This window comes from Trachurus trachurus (genome assembly GCF_905171665.1).
Source record: "Trachurus trachurus genome assembly, chromosome: 14".
Lineage (NCBI taxonomy): Eukaryota > Metazoa > Chordata > Actinopteri > Carangiformes > Carangidae > Trachurus > Trachurus trachurus.
This window is the reverse complement of record NC_139903.1, coordinates 30,488,558-30,505,163: the sequence shown is the minus strand read 5'-3', so window position 1 is coordinate 30,505,163 and position 16,606 is coordinate 30,488,558. Positions and strand designations below refer to the sequence as shown.

At 44.5% G+C, this 16,606-nt stretch overlaps 3 protein-coding genes across 3 annotated transcripts; all 3 read left to right on the top strand.

Annotated features, from left to right (window-relative positions):
- Positions 1 to 1,965: 1,965 nt before the first annotated feature.
- On the top strand, positions 1,966 to 2,916 carry LOC310997267 (olfactory receptor 10H1-like; the record flags this gene model as incomplete). The annotated part of the gene is made up of 1 exon (XM_083986945.1): positions 1,966 to 2,916. The coding sequence occupies one exon, from the start codon at positions 1,966 to 1,968 to the stop codon at positions 2,914 to 2,916; it is 951 nt and encodes a 316-aa protein (XP_083843071.1).
- Positions 2,917 to 12,149: 9,233 nt separating this feature from the next.
- On the top strand, positions 12,150 to 13,100 carry LOC310997266 (olfactory receptor 1500-like; the record flags this gene model as incomplete). Its single annotated transcript, XM_083986944.1, has 1 exon — positions 12,150 to 13,100. One exon carries the CDS (start codon positions 12,150 to 12,152, stop codon positions 13,098 to 13,100), a length of 951 nt encoding a protein of 316 aa, XP_083843070.1.
- A 2,558-nt stretch (positions 13,101 to 15,658) lies between these two features.
- LOC310997264 (olfactory receptor 52N5-like) lies at positions 15,659 to 16,606 on the top strand (the record flags this gene model as incomplete). Its single annotated transcript, XM_083986940.1, has 1 exon — positions 15,659 to 16,606. One exon carries the CDS (start codon positions 15,659 to 15,661, stop codon positions 16,604 to 16,606), a length of 948 nt encoding a protein of 315 aa, XP_083843066.1.

Below are 16,606 nucleotides of genomic sequence, written 5' to 3'. Positions count from 1 at the left end.
GCTGTCCGAAAAACTCACTATAGAGTCTCCAGCTGGTCCAGAATGCCGCAGCGAGGGTTTTGACAGGAGTTAGGAAGAGAGAGCACATATCTCCCACTTTAGCTTCTCTCCACTGGCTTCCTGTAGGATTTAGAATAGACTTCAAAATCCTTCTGCTGACTTATAAGGCTTTTAATGATAAAGCTCCGTCCTATCTGAAAGAACTAATCATTCCTTACTGTCCTACCAGAGCACTCCGCTCCCAGAATGCAGGTCTGTTAGTGACTCCCAGTATCTCTAGAAACAGACTGGGAGGTAGAGCCTTCAGTTACCGGGCTCCTTTACTGTGGAACCAGCTCTCTCCATGGGTCAAAGAGGCAGACACTCTAGCTACATTTAATAGGCTTAAGACCTTCCTTTATGACAGGGCTTTTAGTTAGGGCTGATCAGGTAGCTCTGAACCATTTTATAGCTATGCTGCTATAGGCTTAGACTGCTGGGGGACACATCTGGTTACACAGAGCCCTCTCCTCTCCCCCCCCCCCCCCCCTCCTCTCCTCTCTCCTCTCTTCTCCTCTCCTCTCCTCTCCTCTCTCCTCTCTTCTCCTCTCCTCTCCTCTCCTCTCTCCTCTCTCCTCTCTTCTCCTCTCCTCTCCTCTCCTCTCCTCTCCTCGCCTCGCCTCGCCTCGCCTCTCCTCTCCTCTCCTCTCAGTATATTTTTGAACTGTCATTTTCTGTTGTACTTTGTAGTTTGGCCTTGGTGTCTCGCACTCTCTCTGTGTTTCCACAGATCCACCGGAGCTCCGTCTCTCTGCACCAGCCGCCGCCTGCATTGCCCCCCCTCCCGCCCTTTCCCCTGCTGTTAGACCGGCCTGCCCTTCCTTCCCATGAACCAGTCTGCCACCCAGTCCCCCCATTAAGCTGGCCAGCTCTCCCTGCCCCCCCCACCAGAAGCTTCCTTCATCAACTCTTGTTAACATTTCCATGTTTCCCACATTCTGTGTCATAAACTATAAACTGTTTTCTTGTATAAAACAACATCTATTGCACGTCTGCCCGTCCTGGGTGAGGGATCCCTCCTCTGTTGCTCACCCTGAGGTTTCTCCAATTTTTCCCTGTTAAAAGCGTTTTCCATGGAGTTTTTCCTAAGTCGATGTGAGGGTCTAAGGGCAGAGGATGTTGTTGTGATGACATGAAAAGCCCTTTGAGACAAACTGTTTGTAAAAACGGGCTATACAAATAAAATTGCCTTGCCCTTGCCTTGCCTAACCTGTAGATGCCAATGAATGACATCATGATATTTCAGAGGTAAAGTTTCACCATTGATATTTTAGGATTTCTCTGTGATCAGGGGATTTGGAGAGCATGGCTGATGCTGAGTCAGCTGACCTGTCAGCATGTGACACGCAGCTCATGGTCACCACATAAAAGTATGAGCTGTTGGGCTGATGTCTAGGGTGGAGGTTGGTTTGGAGTTGCACTAGGTAATTCTGAAGCACACACACACACACACACACACACACACACACACACACCATTGGCAGCTGGAAAATGTGTTTGAGTTTATGTGATTTTGGTTTTTTGATTTGGTTCTCTGTGTAATTATACTTAATATTATACTTTCTTTACCCCATTATATCACACAGTTCTCAGGTTAAAGCTTGCTCCCATTTAATCAAATCTTTGACTTTTATAATGTCGAAAAGTTGAAAAAGTCCCCAAGTGTTTCTGAACTTGTCTCTTTTCTTTGACTCTGATGCCTAAACTTAGTGCATGTGTGATATGGAGCTCTTATCTTACAGGAGCATAAACCTGTATTTCACTGTATGTAAATAACTGGGGACACTGATACAGTATGTGACAAACTATATTGTATTTATCATAGGTCCATCACACCTGTTGGACATTTATTTTTTTCACAAGATCACAGATGTTTGCAGCTGTATCTTTTCCTAATCTATTGCATGTATGCAGTTTTATACAGATATGGGAAACCAGACTGTCAGAGATGACATGCTGCTCATAGAGGGGTTAAAGGTCTCTTCCCAGTTCTTCTTTCCCACCTTCATCCTCATCCTCCTCATCTACACCTTCACCATAACATCCAACATCTGCCTGGTGGTCCTGATCCTCAGCAACAGGAGCCTCCACCAGCCAATGTACCTGCTCCTCTGCAACCTGAGTATAAATGATTTGATCGGAGCCACAGTAATTATCCCTAGTTTGCTCGGAGATCTGTTACTTTCTACCCACTCGGAACATTGGTACATCCACTACATCAGCTGTGTGACTCAGGCCTTCTTGAGTCACATGTATGTAGGTGCTTCCCACACTGTACTGATGATCATGGCCTTTGACCGCTACGTGGCCATCTGCAGTCCACTGCGTTACAACACCATCATGACCAGAAGGATGGTGGTGAACCTCTCGCTTGCTGCCTGGGGAAGCATCCTGGTGCTGGTGTCGATCCTGTTGGGCCTCACTATTCGCCTGTCGCGCTGCAGGTCGGTCATATCCAACCCATTCTGTGACAACGCCTCCTTGTTCAAGCTCTCCTGTGAGAGCCTCCTCATCAACCAGATCTACGGCCTCGGCTACACTGCAGTGCTGCTGGGCTCCTCCATCGGAAGTATCACGCTCACCTATCTGAAGATTGCTGCTGTGTGTCTAGGCAGTAAAAACAAGGCACTGAACAGGAAAGCGCTGCAGACCTGTGCGACACACCTGACTGTGTATGTCCTACTGCTGGGTTCAGGTTTTATTATTGTTATTATGCACCGTTTCCCTCAGCTAACAGACCAAAAGAAGATGGTGGCCATTCAGCGTGTCGTGGTTCTTCCAGCTCTGAATGCTGTGATCTATGGGCTGCAGATCAAAGAGATCAAGCAGAGATTTGTTGCATTGTTTCACTTCAGCAAAGCAATTCAACAGAAATGAAACAATTCACAATCAAACTCTTAAAATCCTTTGCACACATTATATTTTCATCTATTATGTTATATTTAGACCTATGGAGTGAGTTCTGTGAGATGACATCACAATGACTTGTCAGGCTGTAAATATTAATGACAGTCAGTATAGCAGCCTTTTTTCAGTTTGACATAAAAGTTTATAACCTTAAGCTCTTTGTGGTTTTGTTGTTGAATAATGCAGATTTTTCTCCCTGAAGTGTTCAATCATGGGTAATAGATGTTATATAATAATTAATTAACTTTGTTCAGCACAGTACAACGAGTTGCTGATATAAATAATTGGTTTCTTCATATTCCGTTCCCCTGTGTCACCACACTCCTCTGCATTTGTCAGGCCCCAGTTTTTTCTTTTTCTTTTGTTCCAGCACCATGTGGAGCCACAGTTATGAATCAATGCTGTATGTAGTATGTAGTACTTCAGGATATAATAATAATAATATCTCTGGAAAACTTGAAAAATGATCACACCCCCTCAAACATGTTTTATTAATGGTCGCCCTGGCCTTCCATAAATGTAAATGTAAAAGTTGTAAGGCTAAATGGATGAATGGATTCCATGGACCTTTGAGAAATGACATATGGCTGTGATTCAATAATCACAGCCATTGTGTTTCTGTCAACTAAACATGCTTATATTTGAGACAATATTTTGAGGCGTCTATATTTTGCTCAGCAAAGATCGGAAAATACTATTAAATTGATTGCATTAAAAGGTAATAATATTACTTCTGAAGTACATTAAACAACACTTGCGCTGTACCATTCAAAATGACTGACCCATGGAAAGAGCTGGAACACATATTTATTTAGAAGAAGTTTAGTCGATGGTGATTAAACTTCTAAATAAATGGAATGCTATTTGGACTAAACTGAAGAGTCTTCAGAAAGGACCAGTTTGTTTCTTTACACTTAACTGAACGACTGAATTGTGGAGAATCTAAGCGATCAAATGATGTGTATTAAGCCCATTGACACGTTTTTCAGAGGGAAAAAGCGCAATTTAAGTGCCATCTAACTATTGTATGCACGAATGAAGCAACTTCGAAACTGCTTAAATGGGCAATCTAGTGGGCTTTATACATTTACAAGAACTGCACAGAAAATACGAATATGAATATGAATACGAATACGAATTACTTTATTAATCCACAAAGGGAAATTCATTTGTCTGTCAGCTCATCGACAATTTATAATAGAAATAGACCCAATGTATATTCGAGACTCGACTTTTATTTGAGAATTTACAAGAAATAATGCTGTGAATCAGTGCTGGGCACGTTATTTTGAAAAAGTATAGTTATAGTTACTAGTTACTTTCCCCAAAAAGTAACAGAGTTAATAATGGTATTCCTCCACACAGACAGGCTCTTTGATGCACTGTATCACTCCCAGTCCCCAAAATATTTTGCACTGGTTGGGCTTAGGCAATGATGAAAGGAGTTGGTTAAGTTTAGTAAAAAGACCAGGTAGAGGCTCGACAGGTCAGATAGAGTCCAGAAGTACAGTAGAGAGTCCAGATAAGTAGGAGGGAGTCACCTGTTGACATTCACATTTCCTTATATGGAAATGGTGGGATGATGGCATGTCGGAATAGCGATATGTCTAGATGGTGGTATGTCTAAATGGTGGGATGTCCAATTGGTGGGATGTCGGAATGACAGCATGTAACCGGTGTGTATTCATTAGATTCACATGACGTCACTGTGTTTCTGCGCCGCCATATTTGTGTCCGAATCAGGGCAATCTGGGCACAGATCACAGCATGTCACGTTACCAGAACAAGTGGAGTAGTAGGAGGAAATCAGCAAGAGACCGAAAATTGACGTTATTTGAAAGATGCCAGGATTATATTGTGCTGTTGACTGTGATAGCAGTCGCCAAAAAAAACCCCGGACTGCAGTTTTATTCCATCCCAAAAGACGTAAAGTTATAGGCGGAATAAATAGTTGACTGCAGGCAGTCTATCAGTGGCAGCGTGGGCTGTGACAAGTCTCACAAAAAGAGGGGATTCACTTTTTTTTTTAATAACATGGATATATTGAATTCTGCATTTTGATTACTTTCTTATTAATTACTCACTGATTCTGCATTTAGGGTCTTTTATTTATGTATAACAGACCGTTGCTAAGTAAAACGGGCCGTTGCTAGGGACGCCGCTCTGATCAGCGGAGCAGGGCAGAAGAACTATCAAGGATTTTTACCTTGTGTTTCATTTTTACCGTCATTAAACAGCTTCAGACTAATTGTGATGTTAGAAAAATGACTTGTAGCTTGTTAGAGGGAGAGTGGAGGCTCTCTGCCTCCCTCACCGCTGCTGGAATCAAACCTGCGATCAGAGCGGACAGAGCGGACGGGCCAGCGCAGTGTCACAGCTGTGACCAGCTGTGTCTGTGCCACCGCGAGTCCGTGACACAAACGTCCCGTATCGTCATCTCTTATGACAGACAGGACGACATAAATGCCACATCGTAACATTTACATGATAATTCATCAATCTACTGATTGATTATCAAAAGCTGTTGAAAACAACTACACACGAGTCGACCGAGAGGAGGGTGAGGAGCAAACAGCGGAGTGACCGGACTAAGGCCTTTGATCAACATTACGTCTCAAATTAATTAATTAATTCATAAACTGTGTAATATGTGGGATAATATAGAGTTAGTCTGTTGTTATAGAGATATAAACCCAGACAGGATGTATGAAACCCTGTCATTTTGTCAAGAAACTGTCATTTCCATCCTGCGGTTTGCATGCTGACATATGAGGAGACGTCAAATCGGACACAAATATGGCGGCGGTCCCTTCGACGTGACGTCACTGCAACCCATGAATAGACATTGGCAAATTATGATTGAACCTGTAAGAGAGACCCATGTAAGATGCTGGGCAACAGGTTGCTAAGCAACATTTGACCTGCCAGCATGAGACACTGCAGCTCACAGCCACAGAGGAACTAAATAAAAGACTGTGCTGCTTCATGTCTGGTCTGGGGTGGAGTGCGGTTTGTGCTGCACAAAGTGATGGTCACAAACAAAGCTGAGTCATACCCTGTGATCATGTGAATGTGACTGATGTCTAAGCTTTTTTCAGAAACCAGACTATAAGACTGATCACTATGTGTAAATGTTTAACAGCTTCTATTTAAGTCCCTCTTCTGCTGAAAAACAACAGTGACAAAATAACTCTGATGTCCTTTTAAAATCTGAAATGATACAATGAGAAGTCCAAGTCTCTCCTAGTGAATGACTTAATTACAAGTCACCATATTGATATATTAACACTCACTGAGACCTGGTTGCAGCAAGATGAATATGTTAGTTTAAATGAATCTACCCCTCCTAGTTACATTAACTGTCATGTGCCTCGTAACACTGGCAGAGGAGGAGGAGTGGCTGCTATTTATCAGTCAATTCTGCTTATCAACCCTCGACCTAATAGTTCATATAATACATTTGAAAGCCTTACTGTCAGCCTCTCTCACCCAGACTGGAAAGCAGAAAAACCACTCTGTTGTGTATCGTCCTCCTGCACCTTATTCTGAGTTCTTAGAAGAATTCCCTGACTTTCTGTCAAATTTAGCAATGAGCTCAGACAAAGTCATTATAGTAGGTGACTTTAACATTCATGTGGACGTTGATGATGATTGTCTGGCTACTGCATTCAAGTCACTTTTGGATTCAGTCGGCTTCTCTCAGAGGGTAAACAAACCCACTCACACTTTTAATCATATCCTTAATTTAGTACTTACTTATGGAATAGAAGCCGACCATGTCACAGTTCTTCCTCAGAACCCCGTCTTGTCTGACCATTCTTTAATAATGTTTGAATTTACTTTAACAAATTATATCCTACCTGGGAAAAAATCCCGCTACAGTAGATGTTTATCTGACACTGCTGTTTCTAGATTTGAAGAGCTTATTCCAGCAGAGCTTGCTGCCAGATCTTGTAACAATATATGGGCAGTTACGCTGATTTCACCCCCACATAGGTGGACTATCTTGTGGATAGCACTGAAGCAGCACTCCTTGGGACACTTGATGCTGTAGCTCCCTAGCCTCGTAAACCAGCCTCTCGCGGAAATGCATTTGTTCTAATATACACATTCGGTGCAACTTAGACACATCATCAGTGATGTAACCTGGGTTCACTGGGTGTTTCGGGTCTCGCAACATCATACACCCTCACCCAGGCGACCCAGCCGGGGTTGATCAAGCCCCAGCTTGTGTCTAAGTAGCATGTGTAGCCCACGGATCTCCCCGCTTGATCCACAGCCATCTCGACGCCTTTTCTGCCGCGTCCGTGATGTTCTTGATGGCTTTCCTTATTTGCAGTCCCTTCACTCCCAACATCTTGAGTGCCCTGATGAGAGACTGGCCGGCGAATCCTCTGCATCCGACCTCGATGGGGTTGCACCGGGTCCTCCATCCCCTGCTTCGACATTCTCCTGCCAGCTCCTCGTACTTGGCTCTCTTCCTCTCAAAGGCCTCTTCCATCCGGTCTTCCCAGGGGACAGTCAATTCCAGCAGGACCACTTGCCTTGTTGTTGCTGACACCAGGACCATGTCTGGCCTAAGTGTGGTCACTGCGATGTTCTCCGGGAATTTCAGCTGTTTCCCTAGGTCGACTTCCAGCTGCCAGTCCCGAGCTGTTGCCAGCAGCCCCCCTGTTTGACTCCGGCACTGCTGTGGCTTCTCCCCAGCCCTAACAAAGGTGATGGACTGCTTTGCTGGTTGTTGGTGTTTGCTGGTGGAGATCGCTGTGCTGATGACCTCTGCGATGACCCGCAGCACTTGGTCATGTCGCCAGCGGTAGCGCCCATCTCCCAGCGCCCTGGGGCAACAGCTCAGGATGTGCTCCAGCGATCCACCTTTCTGGCAGAGAGGACACAGTGGAGTCTCAGCCAAGCCCCAGCGGAAGAGGTTGGATGGGCTCGGGAGGACGTCGTACACCGACCGAACAAGGAACATTTCATTTCATTCCGAGGGAGAGTCTGGCCTCATTGCCGCTGTAAGCGTTTGGCCTGAAACCCTCAGAAGGCCGAGCCAATCAGCGTCGCCGCTGTGATTGACACAGCACGTTGGCCAATCAGGGACCGACTGGTGCAACGCCCCGTCACTACACCAACTTGCTGATTGGCTGAATGGGGTTGTCTGTCAACGCTACTACCAAAGATATTAAACCGTCTTTGCTACTACTCCCGCCCAGCTCCCGCCCACCCCAAACGCTTACAGGGGGGATGAGGCCAGACTCTCCCGAGAAATGAAATGAAATGCATTTCAGCGAGAGGCTGGTTTACGAGGCTAGTAGCTCCCCTGAAAAAGAAAGATATCAACCAGAAAAGAATAGCTCCCTGGTACAGCCCAAACCTGCGCGCTTTGAAACAGAAGACCAGACAGCTGGAAAGGAAAACACATTCCAGCCAACATGAGGAAGACCGTCAAGCCTGGAAGGATAGTTTATTAATATATAAAAAAGAACTCCATAACGCTAGAAGCAATTACTATTCATCTTTAATAGAAAAGAATAAGAACAACCCCAGGTTCCTCTTCAACACTGTGGCCAGGCTGACCAAGAACCATTGTATCGTTGAGCCATCCATCCCTCCAACTCTCAGCAGTAATGATTTCCTAACTTTCTTTCTAAAAGATTGTTAATATTAGAACGAAGATTGCCAGTAAATGGAGCACAGATTACGGTACACATAGAAGCACCTCCCAGACTTAGTGCACACTTGGACAGCTTCTCTCCCATCGACCTGTCAGACTTAACTTCTGCAATTACTTCTTCCAAGTCAGCCACATGTCTGCTGGATCCAGTCCCGACAAGACTACTTAAGGATGTCTTCCCCTTAATTAACATTTCTTTTCTGAACCAAATCAATCTTTCCTTAGTCACAGGCTATGTGCCACAGGCCTTTAAGGTGGCTGTCATTAACCCTTTACTTAAAAAACCTTCTCTTGACCCAGATGTCCTAGCCAACTATAGGCCTATGTCCAACCTCCCCTACATCTCTAAGATCCTCGAGAAGGTTGTCCTGGATCAGCTACACGAACATCTGCACAGCAACGAGCTCTTTGAAGCTTTCCAATCTGGATTCAGAGAACACCATAGCACTGAAACAGCACTGGTCAAAGTCTCCAATGATCTTCTTATAGCTTCAGACAGAGGTCTCGTCTCTGTACTTGTACTTTTGGACCTCAGTGCTGCATTCGACACCATCGACCACAGAATCCTGCTGCAGAGACTGGACCATGAAATTTGGATTAAAGGACCTGCCCTAAAATGGTTTAAGTCATACTTATCTGACAGGTTTCAATTTGTTAATGTTAATAACGACCATTCAGAGTACAGCAGAGTTACGTATGGTGTACCACAGGGTTCAGTCTTAGGGCCAATCCTCTTCATTCTTTACATGCTCCCATTAGGTGACATCATCCGGAAGCACTCAATCAATTTTCACTGTTATGCGGAACTCTACTTGTCCATGGAGCCAGATGACAGAAGCCGCCTCATCAATCTGCAAGACTGCCTGGAAAACATTAGATCCTGGATGTCCTCTAACTTCTTGCTACTGAATTCAGATAAAACTGAGGTCATCGTGTTTGGACCTAAACACCTCAGGGACTCGTTCTCTAATCAGATCGCTACTCTAGATGGCATCACCCTGACCCCGAGTACAACTGCGAGGAACCTTGGAGTCATTTTTGACCAGGACCTTTCCTTCAGCTCCCACATAAAACATGTGACTAGGACCACCTTCTTCCATCTGCGCAATATCGCTAAAGCTGCGTTCACACCGGACCTTTTGTTTTTAGAACGAGCGACGAGTTTACATGTTAAGTCAATGCAAACGAGCGGTGGAGCGTTTAATCGCCCAGGCGAAAAAACGCTGGGGCTCGGAGCGACAGCGACGGAGCGTCGGAGCGTTTTTTCGCTCGAGTCGCTCCCGTCGCTCGAGATGAGAAATCCCAACTCTCCGGCCGTCAGTCGCTCGTCGCTCAGCTCTGATTGGCTGCCGTCCCGTCGGTGCCGGTGTAAACAGAGACACATGGCAGTGGGCATGACGTCATCGAAGCGAAAATGCGAGTCTGCTGGCTCTGTGTCAAATTGACGAGCGTCTGCACCTGAGCGACGGAGCGTTTTTTTCGGAGCGATACGAGCGGCAGCGACAAAAACAAAAGGTCCGGTGTGAACACACCTTAAGATTAGGAATATCCTCTCCCAGAGTGATGCTGAGAAACTGGTGCATGCATTTATCACTTCTAGGCTGGATTACTGCAACTCTCTCCTGTCAGGCTGTCCGAAAAACTCTCTAAAGAGTCTCCAGCTGGTCCAGAATGCCGCAGCGAGGGTTTTGACAGGAGTTAGGAAGAGAGAGCACATATCTCCCACTTTAGCTTCTCTCCACTGGCTTCCTGTAGGATTTAGAATAGACTTCAAAATCCTTCTGCTGACTTATAAGGCTTTTAATGATAAAGCTCCGTCCTATCTGAAAGAACTAATCATTCCTTACTGTCCTACCAGAGCACTCCGCTCCCAGAATGCAGGTCTGTTAGTGACTCCCAGTATCTCTAGAAACAGACTGGGAGGTAGAGCCTTCAGTTACCGGGCTCCTTTACTGTGGAACCAGCTCTCTCCATGGGTCAAAGAGGCAGACACTCTAGCTACATTTAATAGGCTTAAGACCTTCCTTTATGACAGGGCTTTTAGTTAGGGCTGGTTCAGGTAGCTCTGAACCATTTTATAGCTATGCTGCTATAGGCTTAGACTGCTGGGGGACACATCTGGTTACACAGAGCCCTCCCCCCCCCCCCCCCCCCCCCTCCTCCTCTCCTCTCCTCTCCTCTCCTCTCCTCTCAGTACATTTTTGAACTGTCATTTTCTGTTGTACTTTGTAGTTTGGCCTTGGTGTCTCGCACTCTCTCTGTGTTTCCACAGATCCACCGGAGCTCCGTCTCTCTGCACCAGCCGCCGCCTGCATTGCCCCCCCTCCTGCCCTTTCCCCTGCTGTTAGACCGGCCTGCCCTTCCTTCCCATGAACCAGTCTGCCACCCAGTCCCCCCATTAAGCTGGCCAGTTCTCCCTGCCCCCTCCACCAGAAGCTTCCTTCATCAACTCTTGTTAACATTTCCATGTTTCCCACATTCTGTGTCATAAACTATAAACTGTTTTCTTGTATAAAACAACATCTATTGCACGTCTGCCCGTCCTGGGTGAGGGATCCCTCCTCTGTTGCTCACCCTGAGGTTTCTCCAATTTTTCCCTGTTAAAAGCGTTTTCCATGGAGTTTTTCCTCAGTCGATGTGAGGGTCTAAGGGCAGAGGATGTTGTTGTGATGACATGAAAAGCCCTTTGAGACAAACTGTTTGTAAAAACGGGCAATACAAATAAAATTGCCTTGCCCTTGCCTTGCCTAACCTGTAGATGCCAATGAATGACATCATGATATTTCAGAGGTAAAGTTTCACCATTGATATGTTAGGCTTTCTCTGTGATCAGGGGATTTGGAGAGCATGGCTGATGCTGAGTCAGCTGACCTGTCAGCATGTGACATGCAGCTCATGGTCAACACATAAAAGTATGAGTTGTTGGCTGATGTCTAGGGTGGAGGTTGGTTTGGAGTTGCACTAGGTAATTCTGAAGCACACACACACACACACACACACACACACACACACACACACACACACACACACACACACACACACACACACACACACACACACACACACACACACACACACCATCGGCAGCTGGGAAATGTGTTTGAGTTCATGTGATTTTGGTTTTTTGATTTGGTTCTCTGTGTAATTATACTTAATATTACACTTTCTTTACCCCATCATATCACACAGTTCTCAGGTTAAAGCCTGCTCCCATTTAATCAAATCTTTGACTTTTATCACGTCGAAAAGTTGAAAAAGTCCCCAAGTGTTTCTGAACTTGTCTCTTTTCTTTGACTCTGATGCCTAAACTTAGTGCATGTTTGATATTGAGCTCTTATCTTACAGGAGCATAAACCTGTATTTCACTGTATGTAAATAACTGGGGACACTGATACAGTATGTGACACACTATATTGTATTTATCATAGGTCCGTCACACCTGTTGGACATTTCGTTTTTTCACAAGATCACAGATGTTTGCAGCTGTATCTTTTCCTAATGTATTGCATGTATGCAGTTTTATACAGATATGGGAAACCAGACTGTCAGAGATGACATGCTGCTCATAGAGGGGTTAAAGGTCTCTTCCCAGTTCTTCTTTCCCACCTTCATCCTCATCCTCCTCATCTACACCTTCACCATAACATCCAACATCTGCCTGGTGGTCCTGATCCTCAGCAACAGGAGCCTCCACCAGCCAATGTACCTACTCCTCTGCAACCTGAATATAAATGATTTGATCGGAGCCACAGTAATTATCCCTAGTTTGCTTGGAAATCTGTTACTTTCTACCCACTCGGAACATCGGTACATCCACTACATCAGCTGTGTGACTCAGGCCTTCTTGGTTCACATGTATGCAGGTGCTTCCCACACCGTACTGATGATCATGGCCTTTGACCGCTACGTGGCCATCTGCAGTCCACTGCGTTACAACACCATCATGACCAAAAGGATGGTGGTGAACCTCTCGCTTGCTGCCTGGGGAAGCATCCTGGTGCTGGTGTCAATCCTGTTGGGCCTCACTATCCGCCTGTCGCACTGCAGGTCGGTCATATCCCACCCATTCTGTGACAATGCTTCCTTGTTCAAGCTCTCCTGTGAGAGCCTCCTCATCAACCACATCTATGGCCTCGGCTACACCGTGGTGCTGCTGGGCTTCTCCATCGGCAGTGTCATGCTCACCTACCTGAAGATCGCTGTTGTGTGTCTAGGCAGTAAAAACAAGGCACTGAACAGGAAAGCGCTGCAGACCTGTGCCACACACCTGACTGTGTATGTCCTACTGCTGGGTTCAGGTTTTATTATTGTTATTCTGCACCGTTTCCCTCAGGTAACAGACCAAAAGAAGATGGTGGCCATTCAGCGTGTTGTGGTTCTTCCAGCTCTGAATGCTGTGATCTATGGGCTGCAGATCAAAGAGATCAAGCAGAGAATTGTTGCATTGTTTCACTGCACCAAAGCAATTCAACAGAAATGAAACAATTCACAATCAAACTCTTAAAATCCTTTGCACACATTATATTTTGATCTATTATGTTATATTTAGACCTATGGAGTGAGTTCTGTGAGATGACATCACAATGACTTGTCAGGCTGTAAATATTAATGACTGTCAGTATAGCAGCCTTTTTTCAATTTGACATAAAAGTTTATAAACTTAAGCTCTTTGTGGTTTTGTTGTTGAATAATGCAGATGTTTCCCCTTGAAGTGTTCAATCATGGGTAATAGATGTTATAAAATAATTAATTAATAATAATTTATTTGTTCAGCACAGTACAACAAGTTGCTGATATAAATAATTGGTTTCTTCATATTCCGTTCCCCTGTGTCACCACACTCCTCTGCATTTCTCAGGCGCCAGTTTTTTCTTTTGTTCCAGCACCATGTGGAGCCACAGTAATGAATCAATGCTGAATGCTCTGGAAAACTTGAAAAATGATCACACCCCCTCAAATACGTATGTTTTATTAATGGTCGTCCTGGCCTTCCATAAATGTAAATGTAAATGTAAAAGTTGTAAGGCTAAATGGATAAATGGATTCCATAGACCTTTGAGAAATGAATCAATGCTGAAACATTGAGTGTCACAAACAAAACTTTAGAATGTAAGTGCGCATGTATTAACACCACAAATTGTCATCCTGCACTGTTTCCCTCAGTTCCCTCAGACCACAGGAAGATGACAACAATATATATATATATATATATATATATATATATATATATATATATATATATATATATATATATAAATAATGGCTGTGATTCAATAATCACAGCCATTGTGTTTCTGTCAACTAAACATGCTTATATTTGAGACAATATTTTGAGGCGTCTATATTTTGCTCAGCAAAGATGGGAAAATACTATCAAATTGATTGTATTAAAAGGTAATAATATTACTCCTGAAGTACATTAAACAACACTTGCGCTGTACCATTCAAAATGACTGACCCATGGAAAGAGCTGGAACACGTATTTATTTAGAAGAAGTTTAGTCGATGCTGATTAAACTTCTAAATAAATGGAATGCTATTTGGACTAAACTGAAGAGTCTTCAGAAAGGACCAGTTTGTTTCTTTACACTTAACTGAACGACTGAACTGTGGAGAATCTAAGCGATCAAATGATGTGTATTAAGCCCATTGACAAGTTATTCAGAGGGAAAAAGCGCAATTTAAGTGCCATCTAACTATTGTATGCACGAATGAAGCAACTTCGAAACTGCTTAAATGGGCAATCTAGTGGGCTTTGTACAGTTACAAGAACTGCACAGAAAATACGAATATGAATACGAATGCAAATTACTTTATTAATCCACAAAGGGAAATTCATTTGTCTATCAGCTCATCAACCATTTAAAATAGAAATAGACCCCATGTATATTCAAGACTCGACTTTTATTTGAGAATTTACAAGAAATAATGCTGTGACATAATGTGTGAATCAGTGCTGGGCACGTTACTTTGAAAAAGTAATTAGTTATAGTTACTAGTTACTTTCCCCAAAAAGTAACAGAGTTAGTAATGGTATTCCTCCACACAGACAGGCTCTTTGATGCACTGTATCACTCTGCCTCTCCCGCACGCCGCTGATCTAAACAGCTGGTAGGCGGAGTGATACAATGCGACATGGAGCCTGCCTGTGTGGAGGAATACGGGTTCAGCTGCGCTCGAGCGGAGCAAGTGGGACAGATTTGCCCAGTCCCCAAAATATTTTGCACTGGTTGGGCTCAGGCAATGATGAAAGGAGTTGGTTAAGTTTAGTAAAAAGACCAGGTAGGGGCTCGACAGGCCAGAAAGAGTCCAGAAGTACAGTAGAGAATCCAGATAAGTAGGAGGGAGTCACCTGTTGACATGCACATTTCCTTATATTGAAAGCCTTGTCGGAATGGTGGGACGATGGCATATCGGAATAGCGATATGTCTACATGGTGGTATGTCTAAATGGTGGGATGTCCAATTGGTGGGATGTCGGAATGACAGCATGTAACCGGTGTGTATAAGCATTGGCAAATTATGATTGAACCTGTAAGAGAGACCCATGTAAGATGCTGGGAAACAGGTTGCTAAGCAACATTTGACCCGCCAGCATGAGACACTGCAGCTCACAGCCACAGAGGAACTAAATAAAAGACTGTGCTGCTTCATGTCTGGTCTGGGGTGGAGTGCGGCATGTGCTGCACAAAGTGATGGTCACAAACAAAGCTGAGTCATACCCTGTGATGTCTAAGCTTTTTCAGAAACCAGACTATAAGACTGATCACTATGTGTAAATGTTTAACAGCTTCTATTTAAGTTCCTCTTCTTAATTATGCTGAAAAACAACTGTGACAAAATAACTCTGACGTCCTTTTAAAATCTTTAAATGAAACAATGAGAAGTTATAATCAGCCCAAATAATTTTGACTGTTGTCAAGTTATGAGTTGTTTTTGATTTGTGGTATCATGAAATAATGTTGTTGCTTGTATGTAACTAGAGCTGTGTAACAGGTCCTAGCAGCTCTTATCATCACTGTTCATTACAGTTTAATTATGGAAAATCTTACTTTCATTACAGATATTTTAATGCTGGAGGGTTTAAAAGTCACCCCTCAGTTCTCCAGCCCTGCCTTCATCCTCCTCCTCTTCATGTACGTCTTCATCATGGTGTCCAACCTGGGCCTGGTGGTCCTGATCTTCAGCAGCAGGACCCTCCACCAGCCAATGTACCTACTCTACTGCAACATGAGTATTAATGATGCATTTGGAGCCACAATAATTATCCCTCACGTCCTCAAAGATTTGCTGTCGTCAAGCTCGGAGCGGTACATCCATTACATCAGCTGTGTCACTCAGGCCTTCTGTAATCACCTCTATGGAAGCACATCCTACACTGTGCTTATGATCATGGCCTTTGACCGATATTTGGCAATCTGCAACCCACTGCGTTATGCCACCATCATGACCAACAGGATGGTGCTGAACCTGTCGCTTGCTGCCTGGATGGTGGCTTTTGTCATGGTGTCGATCCTGTTGGGCCTCACTATCCGCCTGTCCCGCTGCAGGTCGGTCATATCCAACCCATTCTGTGACAATGCCTCCTTGTTCAAGCTCTCCTGTGAGAGCGTCCTCATCAACCAGATCTACGGCCTCGGCTACACCGTGGTGCTGCTGGGCTCCTCCATCGGCAGTGTCACGCTCACCTACCTGAAGATCGCCGCCGTGTGTCTGCGCAGTAAAAACAAGGCACTGAACAGAAAAGCGCTGCAGACCTGCGCCACACACTTGACCGTGTACATCCTCCTGATTATGTCAGCCTTCATCATCATCATCATGCACCGTTTCCCTCAGTTGACGGACCACAGGAAAGTGGCGGCCATTCTTGGAGAAGTGATTCTTCCCACTCTGAATGTTGTGATCTACGGGCTGCAGATCAAAGAGATCAGGCACAGAATTATGGCCATGTTTCAAAATAAAGCTGTATTGATGCTTTTCAAATGA